General features: G+C 30.9%; 3 protein-coding genes across 3 annotated transcripts; 2 read left to right on the top strand and 1 right to left on the bottom strand.

Annotated features, from left to right (window-relative positions):
• Positions 1-3,176: 3,176 nt before the first annotated feature.
• LOC123918307 lies at positions 3,177-3,729 on the top strand. Its single transcript, XM_045970315.1, has 2 exons — positions 3,177-3,290; positions 3,440-3,729. Exons 1-2 carry the CDS (start codon positions 3,221-3,223, stop codon positions 3,676-3,678), a joined length of 309 nt encoding a protein of 102 aa, XP_045826271.1. The 5' UTR covers positions 3,177-3,220; the 3' UTR covers positions 3,679-3,729.
• Positions 3,730-17,314: 13,585 nt separating this feature from the next.
• On the bottom strand, positions 17,315-18,634 carry LOC123915392 (F-box/kelch-repeat protein At3g23880-like). The gene has a single exon (XM_045966511.1). The coding sequence runs from the start codon at positions 18,632-18,634 to the stop codon at positions 17,315-17,317; it is 1,320 nt and encodes a 439-aa protein (XP_045822467.1).
• Positions 18,635-19,992: 1,358 nt separating this feature from the next.
• Positions 19,993-20,970, top strand: LOC123915393 (putative FBD-associated F-box protein At5g22720). Its single transcript, XM_045966512.1, has one exon. It carries the CDS (start codon positions 19,993-19,995, stop codon positions 20,968-20,970), a length of 978 nt encoding a protein of 325 aa, XP_045822468.1.
• The last annotated feature ends 3,103 nt before the right edge of the window (positions 20,971-24,073 follow it).

Consider the following 24,073-nt stretch of genomic DNA (forward strand, 5'->3'; position numbering starts at 1 on the left):
TGCAGCAACAACATGTCTATCCCTGCAAAAAAACCAAATACAACCCAACAAAACAACCACTTAATATAACCAATAAAACAATCACTTAATTAAAAATTAGGAAACATGAATTCATTTTTACCTTTTGCTGATCCGAGATAAAAACATATCTCTTATCTTGTCCAATATCTTCCATCAACAACTGGAGAAACCATCTCCAGCTCTCCTTAGTTTCTGTCTCAACAACCCCAAAAGCCAATGGAAAGTATTGGTCACTAGGATCCCTACCAACAGCTATCAGAAGTTGGCCACCATATTTTGTCTTTAGGTGACACCCATCAACTCCAATAAAAGGTCTACATCCATGGATGAAACCCTTTTTACTACCCTCGAAGCAAAAGTAGAAAGAACTAAACCTTGGTAATAAAGATGGAGCTGGTCTTTCAACATTAATCTTGATGGTATTACCATTGGAAACCCTTCTTAACTCATCTGCATATCTCCATAGCATAGCATACTGATTGTTAGCATCTCCATCAAGAAGTGTTGTTGCTATCTTTTTTGCTCTCATTGCTCTTCCAATTGTAATACCCACAGAGTAATTTATTCATATGTCTTGCATTATATCTACAAGCCTAACTTTTTGAGTTGTTTGCATTTTGTTCACAACAGCTTGTGCCACCCACTTTGAGTTTGCTGTTTTAATATCCAACTCTCTTGCACATGTGTGGAGACCCACATCTGTCTTTATGGCATAAGTGTGCTTGTGGCCCACTTTAGAGCAAAGTATATACCAACCACAATTTTTCTTACACCCTACCCTTACCCTATAACTTTCATTTTTGACAAAGTCAATTTTCCATCCATTTAAAACAAACCAATGTCGGATGGCCTCTCTAAAATCATTCAGAGTATTAAATTCCATACCCTTCTTAAACTGAAAGGTAGCATTCAATTGACATCTTCTAAACTTTTCAGCCTTAGGACCTCCTCTATCTTCATCAGATTCATCTGGGTCTGAGCTACCCAATTCATCACTATAATACTCATGATCTTCAACTTTAGAATCAGGCCCACTATATCCAATAGGAGCAGGACTTGCAACCATTTTCAACTTCTTATCCGATGTCCTCTGCAGTTGATTAATTTCAAAGCCATCATTAAGAGCAGTGGTTCTCTCATCCTCACTGTCATCAAATGTCACTCCATGAGCGTCATCACTGTAATCACTCTCATCACTGTAATCACTTTCCATTTCACTGTCCTCGCCATTACACTTAGGCTCACTAACCTTCTTGTTTACATCAGACACATTATGTTCCACATAAATGTGGCCATCAAATTCAGTCCCAGCAGCATAAACAGCAACATCATATGCATCAATGTCATTACTCACTAGAAAAAACTTATCATCTACTTTAGGTATCCCTATAATTCTTGTCCAAACCCTAACACTTGATTTTGCATAACCCCAACTGGTTAACAAGTTCATAATTTGAACCATACCCCATTCATTTATCTCAAGATCAAACACTATATTTTCAACCCCACCTCTGTACACAACATTGTTATCCCTTATAAATTCACCTCCATGGTGAAAAACAACAGTAAACACACCATTTTTTCTGTGAAAAAAAAAAGAAAACAATTTTTTTGTTAGACATGTATCATTAACACCTTTTTAAACCTCACACATACAAACAAAAACATACAATAAAAAAAAACCCATTAAGATATCGGATAAAAAACACACATATCACAACAAAATTTGAATGTCAGTAAACGAAGGGTTAAGATTTCGAAGAAAAAAAATCAACTAACCTCACAGAATCGGAATCGCTAAAAGAAGGAGCTTCTTTCTTTTTGGTCGTCTTCGTTTTGGTCTTCTTCTTCATGGTTCAGGCTTCGCCGAAAATCGTATGCTTCCACCGTCGTGATCGTATTCGTCGTCGTCTTCTTCAATCGCTGGAGTCCTCTTCTACTTCTTATTTCTAGTTCTAGGGCAAATAGTTTTGGTAGAAGATGAAAACTGAAACTTCTTTTCCTATTGTTTTTACGGTACTTTTTCTATTTCTAGGGCAAATAAAGATTATATTTTTTTTTAATTAAAAAAGATTTGAAAATAAATCTTTAAAATTTTTATTTTAAAAATAAATTTTATTTGGGAGTAAATCTTGGAGTAAATCTTTATTTTTGATGCAAAATAAAAAAATTCATTTTTTTTTTTATTTTAGGAATTTATTTTTTTTAAAAAAATAATATATTATCTGATGTGGAATTTAAAAAAAAATATAAATAATTTTTTTCCACGCGTACAAGCCACGTCAGCATATGTGCACAGTCACATGTCCTGCTGTACACCCGGGGGGCAAAATGAGGGAATCTATGTTTTGCAGGGGGGTAAACAGAAAAAAAATTTGCACAGGGGGTAAACGAAAATTCGCTTATTTTGCAGGGGGTAAATGATCATTTACCCCCTTATTTTTATCCTATGTGGAACTAGGTTTTTATATTAAGCTAACTCATTCTTAAAAAACTGGTTTATAAGATGACAAATGTCACTCTTTATAAATTCATTTCAAGTCTTATCTTTATCGTATTATTATTTTGTTGTTGCATTTGATATACGTTATACTCCTGTTGAAATTCAAATCTTCAAGCAAAAGCCTTTAAGAATCCGCCATTGTCGACCAAAAATATATTCATTATGTATTTATTATAGGTCTTCATTATTTTTCCAATATATTTATTAAGATAATTTTTTTGATAAATATATATATTTTAATAAATACCGATATATTTTTATATTTTAATAAATGCTAATACAAGACTATGAATTATTTTTAAAATATTTTTGTTTTAATTTTTTTTTTGACGTATGTTTTAATTTATTTTATTTCATTAATAAAAATACTATATTTTAATATGTGTAAATGTGTAATCGCTATGTCTATCGAACATCTTTCTCGTCATTAAAATTGACCTCAAAGTAGAGTAACCGAAAGTCATAAAAAATTAAAATAAGGTTGACTAAAATAATGCTTTTTAAAAATTGTATTTCCACGATAAAGTGTTTGACCTTCTGTAACCAAAAAAAAAAAAAAAGTTTTGATCCACTAATTATATGCATACATACAAAATAAATTGCATTTCCAAGATGACATATTTGACTTTTTTTAAGACTCTTGACCCTATATAAACAATGTCTTGAAAAGAACAAAGTTCTATAGTTGAACACAAGATGGCCATCTTAAGGAATTTTACTCTCAAGATGGCATTTTTGGTCGCTTTCTTCTTCATCATTGCATCAGGTCTAACTAAATTCATTCAACAAATTTTCTATATCATGTTATTTTTTACTTTAATTAGTTTACCTTTCAAATCTTAATTAACTTAACATGTTGCATAAAAATGTTGTTCTTATTATATTGATGTATTGTTTATTTATTTATTTATGCAGCTATGTGGATTGAATCTGAAGCAAAACAAACAATTATAACCACAACATGTCCATCAACTACACATTGTTTTCCAGATTATCCAAGCACTTGTTCATCAGTTGCAGATTGTAGGAATTGTTGTGTGTGTAATGAAATAGTACAAGGTGTGTTTATTATTCCCAATTGTAATGAAAAGCACACATGTGAATGTGTTAAAATTATTCCATCTCCACCACCTCCACCCACAATTGCAAATTGAGGGTTGGAATATATTGTAAAGCAACCATCGTTATTGTATGGATGAGAATAAAATACATAAATTTTTTTATAGTGTTACATACTCAACTATGTACTGTTTATTTATTACCAAATATTATTATTTTTTGGACAAAATTACCAATTTTTTTTAAAGTGGGAAAAAGTTGTGTTCTTTTTAAGTGTACCATACAGATGAGGATTCTATCATGTCGGTGACTGCATACAGTCATGCGGTTAAGCTTTTATATCCATCCGATCTGGATCACATGATGTAAAATTTAAAGACCGGATCTCAAATCAAAATATTCTTTTATCATGACTGTCTCATCAAAATTAGACAGTCAGAAACACGTGTTTGCACAACCGCAGCAGTGACCAACTGCATAGGATCTGGGTATCGACTATAACAAATTAAAGAAAGATCAATTTAGAAATTTTGTTTACTTTTTTTTTATTACCATAATATTGGTATGAAGTTTCCACGGCCCTAAGGATGACTAATATCTGTCGGAGAACTTGTGGGGCACACGAGGTAAATTCTCTCCTCCTAGTCGAATTTTCTCCATATACATAAGGCACAAATCGAATTCCTAACCACATACTTAAACGGACCAACATCATTATCACTTTAACCGATTCCCAATAAAAATAATGGATACTGTCAAAAAAAAGAAGGATAAAGACATGTTATTTTCCTAAATCACTATTCAAAATTCAAATAATAAACGGTAAACATAGGTAACTCAATGACTAAAAAAAAGGTTAACCCACTTTGAATTTATTGATTAACATCTTTGGTCAACACTTCATTAATTACTACGATTCAATATTCAATTAAAAAAAATTTATGGGAAAAGTTAACTTGTGCTCGTAAGGCACTTGTTAGTGCACTTTACTCACTTCGATTCTATATATGAGAAAAAAATTATTTTTTAGACTACAATATTGTCTATACATCAACTTTACAATAAATTTAAAAAGCAAATTTTTTCTTATATATAAGCCAAAGGGAATATATAGTATTTTTGTATGGAAACATCATATAACAAATTGTAGAATCTAAAGTTGTTTTCTTACCTATATATACTTAACAATTACTGTAAACATTATATAATAAAAGTTATTTGCTTTCAAGAAAAAAAAGTGTAATGTCTTTGTCAACTGAAAAATTGCTCCCGCTGTGTTTGTTGATGTTACTATCAATGCACAACGTTCTTGTAACTGCCAAACGCCATGTGAGTATTGTTAACTATATGGAAGATAATTTAGACTTAATAATTCATTGCAAATCTCGCGATGATGATCTTGGAATTCATCTTCTTCATTATGGTGATAGTTTTAGTTGGGAATTTAATAATAACATTTTTAACACCACACTATTTTTCTGTTCCTTTCGATGGAATGGTAAGACTCATTGGTTTGATATATACAAAGCCAAAAGAGATGGAGATATATGTTTGGATGGAACTATTTGCACTTGGCTTATACAGAAAGCAGGACCATGTGTGAATGACATTTCTTGCTATGATTGGAATAAATAATTATTGATGTAATGTGTTTTTAATCTTAATAAAAGTATTGAGAACCCAATATTTTAATCATGTTATGGCTTTTCGTTTCTCAATTTTTTGTTTGCCCATTTTTCTTTTGGTTTCTCATTTCTGCATATAGTGGTGCTTGATTGGCAAACTCAAATTTGGTTGTAGATGAGAATGGAATTTAATTGCTTGCAGTACGAGAAGATTTAGCTGTCCGATTAAGATCAGACGATCCAAATATAAAACAGTCATAAAGTTTGATTAAATCTTCTTCTTGATCTATTAGAGAGAGGAGATTTAGGGTCAATTTATTATTTTTTAATTTTTGTGCAAAACTCTTATAAAAAGATCAAATATTTGGGACGGAGGGATCACCACTTTAAAGATGGGGAATTATTATAGATTTTTTAGATTAGAACACTGTTTCTTTTCTTTTTTGGTGTTAATTAGAACACTATTTTTTTTTTTTATAAAGAAATAGAACACTATTTCTAATTTCACTTACTACACTTTAGAATTTTAGTAACATTTAAGTATTTAACCAATTACATTTGTTAAAAATGTTAGGCTTAATTAGTATTTTGGTCCCTTAAAGAAATTTTTGATTTTACATTGATCCCTTATTGAATAAAAGTTCCGCTTAAGTCCCTTAAAGATATCACCGTTTGTCAAATTAGTCCTTTCCGTTAATTTATCAACCTCAAATGTATTAGGTGGACCAACATTATAGGTGGTCCACCATATACCTCAATAAATTTTTTAATCTTAACCATCCAATCTTTTTGAAAAGAAAGAAACCATTAGATTTTGCATGTCCACCGAATCTAACAGTGCACCATCACCAACTAGTTTTTATTTCTATTTCTTCATCTTCTTCCTCATTCCTTCATAATCCCTTCATGATGTTCTTCATAACTTCATCCTTTAGACCTAGAATTTCTAAACATATCCAGAAAAAATAAATCCAAAATTGCAAAAATCTTAAATTCTTTTTTTTCTCTTCACTTCAAGGAAAAAGAAAATCAAGTTCCAGATCTAAAACATAACCACTCCCACCAAGCTTATTAATTAGATTCATACTGATGTGATCTTTGTGGTTTTTAATTCCATGATTTTGTTAGTCTTAAAAATCAAAACTTCAGTCACCAAGCACGTTAGATTTATCCATATTTGATGTTTGTGGTTTTTAATTTCATAGTTTTGTTGGCTTTAAAAATCAAAGCTTCATTCACCCTAAAACATCAAATCAAAAGGGTTGAGGAATTGAGGGGTTTTGAGTTATGGGTATTGAAGATTTTGAAGAGATTCAAAAGAAGGGAGTGATGGTGAAGATGAAGCTCACCATGTGAATATGCAGGTTGGGTGATTGTGAAAAACGTTTACTTTTTGTTATTGGTTTTTGGCTCTAGTTCTTCTCTGGTGATGAAGAAGAATAAGGAAGAAGATGAAAACAAAAGGAGAAAAAGTTAGGTGTTGTTGATTGGCTCTTAGATACCATATACTTTACATGATTCGTTGGTTAAGATTTTGACAAAATAATCAAATGGTTAAAATTTTAAATTTTACTGAGGTCTACGGTGGACCACAATGTATATTGGTTCACCTTTTAATAGTTAACGTTTCTTTGGAAAAAATGGACGGAAGGGACCAAAAAGACTAACGGTTATGTCTTTAAGTGACCAATTCAAAACTTTTTTTCTTTAAGGGACCATTGTAAAACCTAAAATATCTTTAAGGGACTAATTAACTAATTATACCAAAATGTTACTAGTAACCTTAATTAAGTAACAATGAGTTAGTAACACCTTTTAAAATGTGTAACCTATATATTAGAGCTCTTAAATAAGTTTAACGTGTATTTATCAAAAATAAATAAATTTAAGTGTAACGTGACCTAGTGATTTCTGCTTTCTTTCCTAAACACCTATAAATATATGTTTATATCTTTTAACAATTATACTAAAAATTAATATCTTAGGGTGTAATGTCTTTCTTAATCCAAAAATGGCTCCTGCTATGTGTGTTGATGTCGCTATCAATGCAAAGTGTTCTTGTAGTTGGCAAAACTCAGGTGATTATTGTTAACGCTTTGGTACCGGTAGGAAATTTAGACTTAACTATTCATTGTAAATCTGGAGATGATGATCTTGGGATTCAGCTTCTTCATCATAGTGATAGTTTCAGTTGGGAATTTAAACCTAACATTTTTGGCACCACACAATACTATTGTTCCTTTCAATGGAATGGTGAGACTCATTGGTTTGATATATACAAATACAAACGCGATAAAGATATATGTCAACATTGTCTGTGGTTTATAAATAAATCTGGACCAACTCGGGATAATAGCGAACACTTTCCTTGGAATAATTAGTTAACAATGTAATACTTATACATTTCTAATCTTAATATTGTACTTCGGAATTGGGGTATTGAGAAGCCAGTGTTTTATCTACCTCAATGTTTTTTTTATTCGTATTTTTTTAAATTTATTTTGGAATTTAATTGCTTGTAATAAGAGAATATCTAGCCGTCCGATTAAGATCAGACGATCCAAATATAAAACAGTTATATAATCTTCTTTATATCACGCATAAAGTGTAACATTTTAAGTACACTATGTAGTGAAATTAGAAACAGTGTTCTATTTAAGTATTTAACCGGTTACATTTGTTAAAAATGTTACTAGTGACCTCAAGTAACAATGAGTTAGTAACACCTTTTAAAATGTTTACCTATTATACCTCTTAAATAAGTGTAACATGTATTTATAAAAAAATAAAAATAAAATTAAAAAATTAGTGTACGTGACCTAGTGATTTTTGTTTATCTCTTAAAAAACAATTACAGTATGGCTGGAAACACTTTTTGTCATTTGGCTCTCTTATTACATCAAAGAAGGGAGAGAAGGTTAGACATGTAATTTGGTTAGCAACAACTTGGTGTTTATGGAGGATGAGAAATAATACGTTGTTTCGAGGGGTGGTGGCTGATTTTTCTGCTTTGATAGATCAAATTAAATTCATATCTTGGCTTTGGTTTAGTGGTAGAGCGGGATGCAAAACTAGTTATCTGTATTTTAATTGGTGTAACGAGCCTTTGTATTGTTTACAAAGTATTTGAGGCTTTTTGCCCTATTGTATTGTAAGGATTGAGTACTCCTTATTAATACAATTTTTGCTTATAAAAAAAAAATTCTACTAATTACGGGTATAATGTCTTTCTTAATCCAAAAATGGCTCCCGCTATGTGTTGATGTCGCTATCAATGCAAAGTGTTCTTGTAGTTGGCAAACTCTTTGATGATGATGATTTTAACTATTCATTGTAAATCTGCCGATGATGATCTTGGAATTCATCTTTTTCATCATAATGATAGTTTCGGTTGGAAATTTAATATTCCCTCCATTCCTTTTTATTTGTCGTTTTAGAAGAAAAAAATTGTTTCAAATTATTTGTCGTTTTGATAATTTAAGATTATATTTTATCTATTATATCTTCTTTCAATAAAACTAATTAATGCTATATCTTTGGAAAACTAAAGATTTTTATTTTAATATTTTTTTTTGTACATAACATTATTATTTTTTAATTTACATAATAATATATTAAATTTATTGCAAGAAGAAAGTATGTGAAGATCGACTATGGTTTATAAATAAATGAGGACCATGTCGAGATGGAGATTGCTTTCCTTGGAATAATTAATTGACAATGTAATACTACATTACACTACATATTATATTCTCTCGTTTTCCCCTTATGAAATATATTTAAAACTCTATGTCCTTGTTCCAAACTCTATGTCCTTGTTTGAAACCGTTTGTTATGTTACAAATAAATAAGGTAATAAATTAACTTGACATGTTTATCTATATCTATATATAAAGAGGATATAGAAAAATTTGGTGTGAACTTTTCATAATACCAACAATATCATTGATTTGATTTTTAGCAGCAAAAATATTTTATTAACAAACTTATCATAATATAACGCATGTCTTTTTTAATATTTTTTTTGACATAAATTTACATAATAGACGCATACACGTGTAGAACTCGCCCTGTCTGGCTGCTAGTAAATATAAAGAACACGTGCAGAAAAAAGATAAAGACAAATATATTACAAATAAATAAGATAAAAGATTAACACGTATAAAAAATCCGAGCTAAAGATAAATTTGTTATATATATTTAGTCTAGTGGGGTGGGGGGGTTGGGTTGGGTAGTAAGCTATATGTCATGAATTCGATTTCCAATTCATTTAAAAGAATTTTTCCTATAAGTATCCTATTTTCTCTTTTTTAATATAAGATTTCACAAAATAAGATTGATAAATTCAAAACTGTTAAACCCTTTTCTAATTGAAGGAAAGCGTGTAACCCTAGACAAGAAGACTCAAATTGAGAGGGATGGCGTCTGCTAGTATTATCAAGGGATATGATATAAAGAGTCTTGAATAAAATTGTTCAAGATATCTTATGGCATTACTCTCTTTCTGGTGGATTCCGAAAAGGCATTACTCTCTTTTTGGTGGATTCCAGAAATCTGGTAGATTTGAGAGTTTTTATCTGACAGGTTTGTCGCTTACAAACCTGTGTTTTTTTTATAGGATTAGCGTTTGGCATTCCTTCACGTTTCCGTATTGCGTCATTATCTAACTTAATATTTATTATTTTTTAATTTATGTGCAAAACTCTTATAAAAAGATCAAATATTTGGGACGTAGGGATTACCACTTTAAAGATGGGGAATTATTATAGATTTTTTAGATTAGAACAGTGTTTCTTTTCTTTTTTGGTGTTAATTAGAACACTATTTTTTTTTTGATAAAGAATTAGAACACAATTTCTAATTTCACTTACTACACTTTAGAATTTTAGTAACATTTAAGTATTTAACCAATTACATTTGTTGAAAATGTTACTAGTGACCTTAATTAAGTAACAATGAGTTAGTAACACCTTTTAAAATGTGTAACCTATTAGAGCTCTTAAATAAGTGTAACATTTTTTTTTGACGAAAAAATGTTACTAGTGACCTTAATTAAGTAACAATGAGTTAGTAACACCTTTTAAAATGTGTAACCTATATATTAGAGCTCTTAAATAAGTGTAACATGTATTTATCAAAAAAAAAAAATTTAAGTGTAACGTGACCTAGTGATTTCTGCTTATTGAGAAGCCAGTGTTTTATCTAGCTCAATGTTTTTTATATTTTTTTTATTTTAATGGGAAATATAATATAATATTCTAATTTTTATTTGTGTTGTTTTTGGTGTTTTAGGGTTCGATTTTGTCACGAAAAAATAAATATATATACTCTGAATTTTATCTTTGTTTGATGCACGCATGAATGGATTCCAACGCAGCAAAAAGATTTTTATTGTGATTAATATAATAATGGATTAATAAATCTATTCATCTTATGAAAATAAGGTCATTGCTTTACCACTGAGTATAGCAGAGGCCAATAAGGCCCTATTGAACTTATTGCGTTGGAATCCTTTTTTGTCACATTTTTTTATTTACAATATTCAATCATTTCCTTCCTAAACTGATTTCTATCACACATCCTAAAAGTTTGACAATATTAAATAATTATCACAATAAACTGATTGATATCACAACAAATCCCGATCCTAAAAATTAGGCAATAAGTTATGCAGACACTAGAATATTACAAGAGGTGCCAACTTTCACGTCTATTCATTTGACAGTAATATCATTTTTATTGCCTTAAATAATATTTTCACAGTAATATCATCATTTTTATTGCCTCAAATAATATTTTCGCAGTAATATCATCATTTTTATTTACATAAATAATATTGACTTAAATAACTTATTGCCTTAAATATTATTTTCGCAGTAATATCATTATTATTGCCTTAAATAATGATATTATTGCCCCGTAGATTAAACACAGAATGAAAAAAAGACATTTGATGTATATATCAAATCAAGGTTAATTATAATTTGATGTATATCATTATCATTACTTTTAGACTTAAATATCAATGTTGAAAATCTTAAAATTCTTTCTTTGGTCGAGATAAGATCAACAAATCTATTAATCTATCTATTAATATATTATTTGGGAGCCTTTTCTCAAATGATAGTGTATACGTGGCGTCTCCAAATGCTTTCTTCTTCCGTATTGTTTTGGTCATAAATATATTTAATATAATTCTTTATTCTTTATTCTTTATATGACAATATATGATTTTTAGTTTTTTCGTATTTTTTTTCTTTAATCCCATATTGATTGGCAATTAAGGTTAATTATACTCTCATAAACAAGTTTTAAGTGTAACATTTATTTATCAAAAATAAATAAATTTAAGTGTAACGTGACCTGGTGATTTCTGCTTTCTTTCCTAAACACCTATAAATATATGTTTATATCTTTTAACAATTATACTAAAAATTAATATCTTAGGGTGTAATGTCTTTCTTAATCCAAAAATGGCTCCTGCTATGTGTGTTGATGTCGCTATCAATGCAAAGTGTTCTTGTAATTGGCAAAAATCAGGTGATTATTGTTAACGCTTTGGAAGGAAATTTAGACTTAACTATTCATTGTAAATCTGGAGATGATGATCTTGGGATTCAGCTTCTTCATCATAGTGATTATTTCAGTTGGGAATTTAAACCTAACATTTTTCACACCACACAATACTATTGTTCCTTTCAATGGAATGGTGAGACTCATTGGTTTGATATATACAAATACAAACGAGATAATGATATATGTCAACATTGTCAGTGGTTTATACATAAAGCTGGACCAGTTCGGGATTTTGGAGAACAGCTTCCTTGGAATAATTAGTTAACAATGTAATACCTATAAATTTCTAATCTTAATAATTGTACTTCGGAATTGGGGTATTGAGAAGCCAGTGTTTTATCTACCTCAATGTTTTTTATTTTAATGGGAAATATAATAAAATATTCTAATTTTTATTTGTGTTTTTTTTGGTGTTTTAGGGTTCGATTAATGTATGTGTGTTATGATTTTCAGTTTTGCAAATCTATTCGTTAAGGATTTTGTAGAGAAATGTTTCATTTGGTGTTTTGGATTTGCCTCAAAGGAATGATTCAATTGTTCCTCTTGCTGCAACTATCTTTGCTCTTGGTGGTTGTCGTTTTAATGTTTTTTGTTGTTAGATGAAGAATAAATTTTCATTTTCTGGATTTTTACTTCAGGAGGAATGTTGTTAGATGAAGGAGCAAGTTGTTCTGGGTTTATATGGAACAAGGAGAAAGATGAACCTATCAATTTTTTATTTTGTATTTTAGTTTTTTTTTTAAAAAAAGGAAATTTAATATTTTTTTTGTTTTAATAAAAAAGGGAATATCCAACTAGCATAAAAAAAAATCATAAATAAAATAATTTGACATGTAGGCAAGCCTTGTCATCTAAATGTCTAGTCAGATGCTTACATGTGCGGTGAGGGTCTAAAAACAAAAATCTTTGAATTGCAGGGGGTAAAAGAAAAAAATAATTTTATAGGGGGTAAAGCAAAAATCACCAACATTGCAGGGGTAAAGAGCTATTAACCCTTCTTGGAAAAACATTCCAAAGTTTCCTTTATGTGGTTTTCTTATTGCTCGATCTGGAATTTATGTGAGTGGCTGGCACCATTAATTGGTTAGCAATTACAAAGTTTCTTTTGATTTGAGGAAAGAGTGGTATCAAGAGATTTTACTACCTGAGCTGATTATATTAGAGTCAGAGAGGTAACTGTGTGGGATTCGGTCTTGGGTGTGTTGAGGGATTGTTTGAGCATCCTTGTTGATCGTGATCTTTGGATTATTATGAAAGAATATGAAAATAAAGAGTCTTGGATAAAATTGTTCACGATATTTTTATTGTGATTAATATAATAATGGATTAATAAATTTATTTATCTTATGAAAATAAAATCATTGCTTTACCACTGAGTATAGCAGAGGCCAATAAGGCCCTATTGAACTTATTGCGTTGGAATCCTTTTTTGTCACAATTTTTTTTTTACAATATTCAATCATTTCCTTCCTAAACTGATTTCTATCTCACATCCTAAAAGTTTGACAATATTATATAATTATCACAATAAACTGATTGATATCACAACAAATCCCGATCCTAAAAATTAGGCCATAAATTATGCAGACACTAGAATATTACAAGAGGTGCCAACTTTCACTTTTATTCATTTGGCAGTAATATCATTTTTATTGCCTTAAATAATATTTTCACAGTAATATCATCATTTTTATTGCCTCAAATAATATTTTCGCTGAAATATCATCATTTTTATTTACTTAAATAATATTGACTTAAATAACTTATTGCCTTAAATATTATTTTCGCAATAATATCATTATTATTGCCTTAAAAAATGATATTATTGCCCCGTAGATTAAACACAGAATGAAAAAAAGACATTTGATGTATATATCAAATCAAGGTTAATTATAATTTGATGTATATCATTATCATTACTTTTAGACTTAAATATCAATGTTGAAGATCTTAAGATTCTTTCTTTGGTCGAGATAAGATCAACAAATCTATTAATCTATCTATTAATATATTATTTGGGAGCCTTTTCTCAAATGATAGTGTATATGTGGCGTCTCCAAATGCTTTCTTCTTCCTTATTGTTTTGGTCATAAATGTATTTAATATAATTATTTATTCTTTATTCTTTATATGACAATATATGATTTTTAGTTTTTTCGTATTTTTTTTCTTTAATCCCATATTGATTGGGAATTAAGGTTAATTATACTCTCATAAACAAGTTTTAAGTGTAACATTTATTTTTAGTCAAAAAAAAAGTGTAACATTTATTTATCAAAAATAAATAAATTTAAGTGTAACGTGACCTGGTGATTTCTGCTTTCTTTCCTAAACACCTATAAATATATGTTTATATCTTTTAACAATTATACTAAAAATTAATATCTTAGGGTGTAATGTCTTTCTTAATCCAAAAATGGCTCCTGCTATGTGTGTTGATGTCGCTATCAATGCAAAGTGTTCTTGTAGTTGGCAAAAATCAGGTGATTATTGTTAACGCTTTGGAAGGAAATTTAGACTTAACTATTCATTGTAAATCTGGAGATGATGATCTTGGGATTCAGCTTCTTCATCATAGTGATTATTTCAGTTGGGAATTTAAACCTAACATTTTTCACACCACACAATACTATTGTTCCTTTCAATGGAATGGTGAGACTCATTGGTTTGATATATACAAATACAAACGAGATAATGATATATGTCAACATTGTCAGTGGTTTATACATAAAGCTGGACCAGTTCGGGATTTTGGAGAACAGCTTCCTTGGAATAATTAGTTAACAATGTAATACTTATACATTTCTAATCTTAATAATGTACTTCGGAATTGGGGTATTGAGAAGCCAGTGTTTTATCTACCTCAATGTTTTTTATTTTAATGGGAAATATAATATTATATTCTAATTTTTATTTGTGTTTTTTTTTTTGTGTTTTAGGGTTCGATTAATGTATGTGTGTTATGATTTTCAGTTTTGCAAATCTATTTGTTAAGGATTTTGTAGAGAAATGTTTCATTTGGTGTTTTGGATTTGCCTAAAAGGAATGATTCAATTGTTCCTCTTGCTGCAACTATCTTTGCTCTTGGTGGTTGTCGTTTTAATGTTTTTTGTTGTTAGATGAAGAATAAATTTTCATTTTCTAGGTTTTTACTTCAGGAGGAATGTTGTTAGATGAAGGAGCAAGTTGTTCTGGGTTTTTATGGAACAAGGAGAAAGATAAACCTATCAATTTTTTATTTTGTATTTTAGTTTTTTTTTTTCAAAAAAAGGAAATTTAATATTTTTTTGTTTTAATAAAAAAGGGAATATCCAACTAGCATAAAAAAAATCATAAATAAAATAATTTGACATGTAGGCAAGCCATGTCATCTAAATGTCTAGTCAGATGCTTACATGTGCGGTGAGGGTCTAAAAACAAAAATCTTTGAATTGCAGGGGATAAAAGAAAAAAATAATTTTATAGGGGGTAAAGCAAAAATCACCAACATTGCAGCGGTAAAGAGCTATTAACCCTTTTTGGAAAAACATTCCAAAGTTTCCTTTATGTGTTTTTCTTATTGCTCGATCTGGAATTTATGTGAGTGGCTGGCACCATTAATTGGTTAGCAATTACAAAATCTAACCAGGATACATGCTTATTGTTTCTTTTGATTTGAGGAAAGAGTGGTATCAAGAGATTTTACTACCTGATTATATTAGAGTCAGAGAGATAAATGTGTGGGATTCGGTGTTGGGTGTGTTGAGGGATTGTGTTGAGCATCCTTGTTGATCATGATCTTTGGATTATGAAAGAATATGAAAATAAAGAGTCTTGGACAAAATTGTTCACGATATCTTACCTGCAAGATCCTAGTAAACATTATACCTTTACCAAATTAGTATATATTTTTGAGAATGACCAAGTGTTGCTTCAGTATAAAGGGGAACAGAAGAAAATGAATTTGATTGTTTATGATTCTAGGAATGATACTTTTAAGTTTACTAATTTTAAGAACACCCCAGAAGTATAAGTATGTGGTGCTATATGTTACTTGAGCACAAGATTTGAAGAACTTATATGTTAATTTATATTTGTGTTATATATTTTAGACTTTACCTCATGGATCATTGTCAATTTATGGTTGATTGAATCTTCAACTTGAGAAATTGTAGTTATTTATATTTATTAAATTGTTTGAAGTTTTTGTCATCTCATTATGCATTATAATAAGATCACTCTAAATATATGTACTATTATTATCCTTAGGAAGTTGGTATCAAGAAAGTTATGATCTATCTAGTTGATCATCATGCATGGGAAATAGGAATGAACTTCAAATAGGAAGTTATGGTAGAATGAGTGTAATAACTACATACAGAATGTCCTTTACATAAGGATAACATTTTAGTTTATGTTGTGCAACATTTTTTGTTAGAGTTTGTGTTACTAGAAGCTTTCTCTTTATGTTATTTGATTACCTTCCTCTACAAGCTATTAGAGACTTGCTCACGGAGTTATGCTAGAATCACCGTAATTAGGGTCCGCCAAAGTACAAACACCACCTGCCAGGTTGGAATCCTATCCTGAAGGAGTTGTCACGAAAAAGACAATCACTTTGGATGAGGCCCAAGACTCCCACACCCTAGCAAGATTTTCGATATCATCTCCCGGGAGAATCCTTTGGGACCTAGTTCTCTTGTCAAGGGCCAAATAGGCTGATTTAACCGAGAACACACCTCCTGACACGTGTCTCCGACACCAATCATCCTCCCTAGTCGAAATAGGTATAGTATAAATAACTATTGATGTAATAAGTTTTTAATTTTAATAAATGTTGTACTTGGGGTATTAAGAACCCGATGTTTTTTTATCTACCTTAATCCTTTAATTAAAGGGTTGATTATATGAATCTATCGGGGTGAATTTGTTATTTTGTTCCATTTTTATAATGAATTATTGATATATAATTAATCTAGTATATAAGAGTGAATTTTTTATATGAGAATATATGATTGGTCTAAACTATTAGCAGCTACGGATCTAGAGTGGGGGCAGTGGAGTTAGCTAACCCTACTTTCTCCGAAGCTTTCGACTTTAAAAACGAAACAAAAACATGAATTGCTAGAGGAGGTATATAAATTTTGAACCAAGAACGACATGAATAATTCTACTTGTTCCATTTACGGATGCTTCACAATCACATTGCACAAACTAACAAACAGAGGATATCTTAGTTTTCATTTCTATATCTTTGATTTTGATTTGATTGTCATGAATTTCAACAACTGGAACATGGTTGCATAAAACACAAAGAGGGGTCCAAGGAGTGTAAAAAGTAAAAATCAATAACAATATAAATGAAACACAAACAAAGCGATTATTCAAGTTGAAGAATCCATCAATATTAATTGATTAACAATAATCCATAAAGCCACTAGTAATCAAAATAAGCATAAAATAAATAACATAAATAGAAATTTAACTTAAAAGTTGTAACTAAACCTTATGCTCTATGCTCAAATGACATAGCCAATGCCAACATCCAACATCATAAACAAGTTGTTATCAAACTCTCAACATAGATCGTCGGAACCCTCCTGATTGCAATCTCAGGAAATTTAAAAGTATCACTTTTAGAATCGTAAACAACCAACTTTGGATTCGATCTATGTTCATCATCACTAGACACCAGCAGCACTCGTTCATCCTCGTAAATATATATTGCCTTGTTAGAAGGATACAAACCAATATCTTTAATGAAAGGAATAGTGAACAATTTATTCCAAGAATTTTTGTCTCCGTACTCATTCATAAGCCAAATATCAACAAACGACTCACCATGAGAAAATATGCATAAGCAATCCCTTAACACACCTAACGTCAAGCCAACCACAAATAGCTCTCCATAATCAGGCTGCAAAATTTCTTGATAGGACTCATTCGCCATATTCAGAGAAACTATAAAATACGAAGAAGCATAAAATTCATTCCCATCTTTAGACGTCACCCAATTAATAGCGCCACCAACGAATGTCCCTGCCGATTTACCAACAGGAACACCACAAGGAAACTTTCGAATCTTTCTCCAACAATTTGTCCCCAAAGTATGAACCATCACTTCAGTTTTCTTAGAAACCTCGAACACATCATCATCGTCATCATCGTCATCATCGTCATCATCATCACCACCATTACCATTACCATTACCATTACCATTATCATCATCACTACTATCACCTTGATCATCATAGTTATAAACAGCAACCAACTTATAATTATCGTTTACATGATCATAACCAAGGCCATAATGTTGTGCAAGCCTTAAAAATGGTGATGTCTTGTATTTTCCAATAGAAGGATTCCAAAAAACAACATAATAAGGAATTTGAAAGCAGACAATGCCGTGACAAGAAGCAACCGATACAAAATAATATCCTTTATTCAGAAAGGGAGGAGACCTAAGCTTAGTTTGTGTGATCTTAGCCTCCGACACTGCGTCGAAAATAGACGAAATCAGTGCATCCTTCCATTTGTTTACCATGAGGTGGTGGCGGCTCTGAGTGATTGACATGTGAAGATGCTTCTTCGCGAACTTGTGATCGCCGGAGATTAACAATTTCCAGGATTTACATACGCATTGGAATTGCATGAGAGATTTAACAGGAAGCCTGCATAGAATTTCTTGAACGAGATCAAATGGGAGAGTGGATAATGGAAGATCGTGATGTGAGTCATCACTGGATGACGGTGGTGATGTTAGGGTTTCTGCGGTGGTTGTCATTTGTTGTTGCTTGGCGGTTGTCTCGTCAGTCAGTGACTGAGAAGAAGAAACTGCGGCGGAGTCGTTTTGTACGGTTCCTGGAGTCATTGTTTTCGAAGAATTTGTTTCAATTAGAATTTAGGTTTTTGGAACCCTATTATAAATTTATTCCCAGGAATGTGACTTTGGGAATCTTTAATTCCTATGTTTGTTTCAAGTTTTAAAAAATTATGCCTAGGAACTTTTTATTCCTTGGAATATAAATTACACATGACTTTCCCACTTTTTATTCCCATGTTAAATGGTGGGAATCTTACATTCCTATGGGAATAAGAGGTAACCACTCATAACTCCTCACTCTCCCATTATTTTTAAATCATTTATTTTTTTGTTTTAATATTTTAAAATATTAATTGAATTTATTTTAAAAATGTTCCAAGGAACTTTATTTATTTACCAAACATATTGATAGGAATAATATTCCCAGCAATAATATTCCAAGGAATAATAATCCTAGGATTATAATTTTAATCCTCGAAACAAACACACCCGAAGTGTTAATTTACGGCTTTTTTTTCAAACTTCCACACACTTTGCGGTGAAAAAATATGAAAATGCCACATATTGAAAATAAAATACTAAAATGCCACAATATAATAGAATCGAGCGGAGCGGAATGGGGTGGAATAAAATAAATCTTCTATTTAATTGTTTGGGTATTTTAAAAATAGATGAACTTTGATAAATAAAAAAAGTAGATGAACAAAATTGAAGGTAAAAAATGGTTTTTTATTAGTTTTTTTTTTTTTTGGTTTATTCTAGTTGGTTTTTTTTGTTTGTTTTTCTTTCTCTAATCCTAACCCTAAACTTCAAATATAAAAAAATTAATAAATTTATAAAATGATAAAAACTGAAAAAAAATATTAATAACGTCAAATATCTTATTTATTTAATAATTATATTTATACATTGACATAGATTTATCTATGTGCCACATGGTGGAGGTTGACAATTTTGATGGGGTAAGTGGCAGCGTGTTTGCAATTGAAGAAAAATAATTTTTTGTGTCATATGGTGGAGGTTGGCGATTTCGATGGGGTAAGTGGCAGCGTGTTTGCAATTGAAGAAAAATAATTTTTTTTAGTTAGATAGATCTATGTCAATGCAAACATACTTTTTTTTTTTTTTGTCAAGTAGCCTAGCTAAAAATATCACTTTTAAAGTGAATAAGTGGGATCACCAGGATAAGTGGGGTTTTACTTGATGCAACAAAATAGAAAGATACTTTGATTTTGCTTTTTATTGTTTTCAAGTTTTCAAACAATCGCTTCAAAAGGCCATTGCAGACGCACACTCTTCTTAAACTAGCTAGGTTACATTCTTTGAACATATATATTTCTTTGAATCAATTTGATCGTTTAACAATACTTTGCTTCTCATATTTTCCAGTTGAATTATTGACAACAATGGAGAGCAACAACAAAGACAACGAAAACGAAGACATGATCAGTGACTTGACCAATGAAGTTATCCTTCACATACTGTCCTTTTTGAACACCAAACAGGCCGTTCAAACTTGCATTTTGTCTAAAAGATGGATCAATCTCTGGAAGACTCTTCCCACTCTTATATTCAGTTCAAACCATATGACCTTCGAAAGTTATAAAGTATTCCTGTCTCAGTTTTTGTTTCTACGAGATCACTCAACTAATATCCACACTCTCCATATGAGTAGCAATTATACAGTGTACGATAGACAATTCAAAGAGGCTATAAAATATGCTGTTTTACATAATGTCAAACACTTACAACTCGATGTACCTAATATTGAATGCTTCCCGTCTTGCTTCTTTTCATGTCTGACTTTAACGTCTCTTAATCTTTCTGCTCACTACAAAAGATTGTTTAATATGGACCAGCCACAAATATTTCTAGATTCTCTGAATTTGCCATCATTAACCAAATTGTCTCTAAAGTACTATGCCTTTCGTGGCAACACTGATGATTGTGCCGAGCCCTTTTCGACATTTAACATGTTGAATACTTTGATCATTGATCGTTGTGTAGTCCGTAGAACATCAAACCTTCGTATTTCAAATGCCAAGCTTGTCAATTTAACTATACATTGTTTTCCTAATGCCTATCCCTTCACCTCTTCAGGATTAGCCTCTTTCAGAATAGAGTTATATTATGCTCCAAGTCTTCGTACCTTTACTTTTACCGGTGAAAATATTCTGAAACTTTTTGGGAGCAACAATGTTTTCTCTTCTATCAAACATCTAAATATTCATTTACCCTGTTGTCTGAATCCAAAGAACCATTCATCAATTCTACTCGATTGGCTGTTTAAGCTTGCTACTATCGAATCTTTGACAATCTCTTCAGATACTCTTACGGTACTTTATATTAAACCATTAATGGTACTTTTTATATTGCATTTATGAATCTTCTTTCGAAAAATATGATTTGCAGCTGGTCATAATACGTCTGGTTGCTTAGGTTCTTTCATTGAAGACTGAGCCCCCTTCCTTGTATAACTTGAAGTCATTGAAAATACAAGCATGTCCACCTTCATTGATACCTTACAAAAAGGTGGACTCTTTGATTCAAAACTCACCCTTGGCAAAGGTTGACATCATAAAGCTATTAGAATGTGAAAGGTACAATAACTTTTTAAAGATAGATTGTTAGTTTCTTAATTTTATTTTTGCATTCTTCTCCGTTACAAATCCTTATTTGCATAAACAAATGCGCGTGTACAATGTATTCATGTTGATGAGTGCATCTTGAATCACATGTACAACTAGTTTGAATTAAAGCTAAACTTCTAGTTCATACAAGATTCACTACTAATATAAACTTCAGTTATTAACTTGTGAATGTACATCAGCAAAGTTAAAGGTTGTAGGTGTTGTATGTAGCTTTGCTTGCAAGTTAACATTTTTTACGATTTTCTTTCTAATGAATTAAGCAGCCCAGTATTGCATTTTTATCGGAAAGCATGACAAAAAAATTTGCTAACAAAAGATAAATGTTTAGATTAGCTATGTGGTTAATAGGAATGTATCATAACAGAGTGATGTAATAGAAGTCTGAGGTTTGGGAGAGTTTAGCGCTCTCAAAATATGCGCTTAAAATCATATGCTTTCTGAATAAATCATATGATAGGTTTGATGTGTTCTAGAATAGTCTCATGAATTTATTGCTTCTTATTTCCTTCTTATTAGTATCTGTTTTGATTTTTTTGTTTGAAATTTGTGTAAGGCTCGTACCTAATCTGAGTTTATTTAATTTAATGGTGTGTTTTCTCAATTGAAATCAGCTCTACTTTTTGAAGACCTACTGCATCGGGCGAAGGTGAACACAAGATATGTTGGGTTGCAAAAAAAACAAGGCGAAGGATGATACATAAGGTTTTCTAAGAAGATTGCAATCAAGAGAGAGTCCTCAAATTATCGATGAATTATAACAAGAACACTTTTGCTCATTCGATCTACTTGCTAGCTATAAGCTTATTTATAGAATCGTTTTATCCATATAGTCGATCCTACTTAGTCGGAATAGGCTTGGTTCTTGTTTTTTTCTTGTACTTGCTAGACACATTTTCCTGCAATTTAGTATATTAATATTGTTCCTATAATTTGTTTCATGTACTCTACTTTCTGGGGATTTATATATCTGAATATTTATGAATGGTTCATGTGTTTGATCCTTTTTTATTAATTTGGAGAGTATGGTATCATGTTGATTAGAAGGTCTCATATAGCTTAATGACAAAATACTATGCAGTTCATTTCAGAATCTACTAACAAACATATATACAACATGATAAAAGAACAACAGTACACTACAAGGAAAATCTGGGGTTAGCTACGACACCAGTGGTAGCTAATTCATAGCAAATGGAATGGGTTGTGGCAGATATATAGAGACGCTTATCCAATATGAGCGATGCTATACATCGCGAAAGAATGTTTCGTGAATTTTCACGAACACTGTCTTTTGTTGCTTTCCGCAAATATTATACAAAAAATAAAACCACTATTAAACTGGTATTACTCTGTGTCGGTCACACCACTAGAATTATTGCTCTGACACACTTTGAACCAATATCACTGCTCACTCTAATCTGCCGGTAATAAAGTAATATCATTAGGTTCTTCTAGTCATCAAGGTATTTTCAATGCCGTGAACATCTTTAGGCTAACTTCCTAAGCTCTTTTCTTCTAAATTTTAATCATTTTCTTCTTGTATGATGAGATATCGATGTTCTACTTTGGCATCCCTTTATAGTGTGTTACAGATATACACAGAGGTGTGAAAACACAGATGCTGGAGCTGAGGCGAGTCTACTTTTGTGGGCAAGGATAGATGAGATGGAATGGAAGCTGTGAAGCGGTTGAGATGGAAGAAAACCAGAAATAGGGTCATCACAATACTAAGGGGAAAATTATTGCACCAAAAAAAATGCTAAAGAGGGGAAAGAAACGCATCACGCATGAGAGAGAAACACGCGTTGTCATGCCACGTCGTCTTCGTGATGGTTTCGTGATACCAATTTCGCTACATCTAGCATTTTCCTATCCAATATATTTCTATTGCAATCTTGATCGCAATAATTCTCAGGTTGATGAGATGTCCAGCTTACTTCATGCTATGCGTATTGCTCATCATCTCCACCTTGATAGTGTTGTTTTTTAAATGGATTCTACCCTTGTTGTACGTGGATGTTGTCCTTAACATCATCTCTTATCTCAAACCTCTCTTAAAAGAGGTTATTAATTTACTACACCTTCAAGATTGGTCTCTCACTATTCAATATTTTCCAACTCATGTGCGGATATATTAACAAAAAAAAGATATGATGCTTCTTTCTCCTCGATTTTTTTTTTGGTACATTCTTTCTCCTCGATTTTAGTTACAACTGATTTTAATTTTCTATATGCACTTTAGTACATTGGATTGTAAAGATGTTTCCACCCCTCGTTTATTTATTAACTAGGGGTAAACCCGTGCGTTGCACGGGTTCGATTAAATATATAATTAAAATATTTTTATAAATAAAAAATAATAATTGTTATAAATATAATAATATCATATAGTTAAATGATAGATATTAAAATAGTTATTTAACTCATCTTCAATGTCTTGTTGGTCAAAAAAAAAAAAAATATGATAAGTTTTCTAATTTAAAATTTTATGCATTATTTTTGCATATAATTGTATGAAGCCTTTTTAGAGGCGGCACATCAACAAAATCGAGACATAAGAGCAATTTAGAGCTCGCTTATAGAGATGTCGTAAAATAAATTATAACCTTTAACTTCTAAATTTTTGCATAGGTCATATACATTCAAATTATTTCTAATGTAGTTGAGACATACATTTTTTTTTACAAAACATATCAAATCCATTGTTTAAATAGAAGGAAAACTTCCGATCAAATTGACGTGCTCCACAATCATCACACTACAATGACCACATTTATTCCATAAAGCAATCTTTAAACTTCAGTCCTTAAAAAGGTGAAAAATGGATATTGAAAAT

This window comes from Trifolium pratense, linkage group LG3 (assembly GCF_020283565.1).
Source record: "Trifolium pratense cultivar HEN17-A07 linkage group LG3, ARS_RC_1.1, whole genome shotgun sequence".
NCBI lineage: Eukaryota > Viridiplantae > Streptophyta > Magnoliopsida > Fabales > Fabaceae > Trifolium > Trifolium pratense.

Bases quoted from the DNA above. Each gene is read 5' to 3' on its own strand.
- LOC123918307 (XM_045970315.1), top strand. From the start codon at position 3,221: ATGGCCATCTTAAGGAATTTTACTCTCAAGATGGCATTTTTGGTCGCT. The intron at 3,291-3,439 runs GTCTAACTAAAT...TTATTTATGCAG, and splicing joins CTTCTTCATCATTGCATCAG to CTATGTGGATTGAATCTGAA.
- LOC123915392 (XM_045966511.1), bottom strand. From the start codon at position 18,634: ATGACTCCAGGAACCGTACAAAACGACTCCGCCGCAGTTTCTTCTTCT.
- LOC123915393 (XM_045966512.1), top strand. From the start codon at position 19,993: ATGGAGAGCAACAACAAAGACAACGAAAACGAAGACATGATCAGTGAC.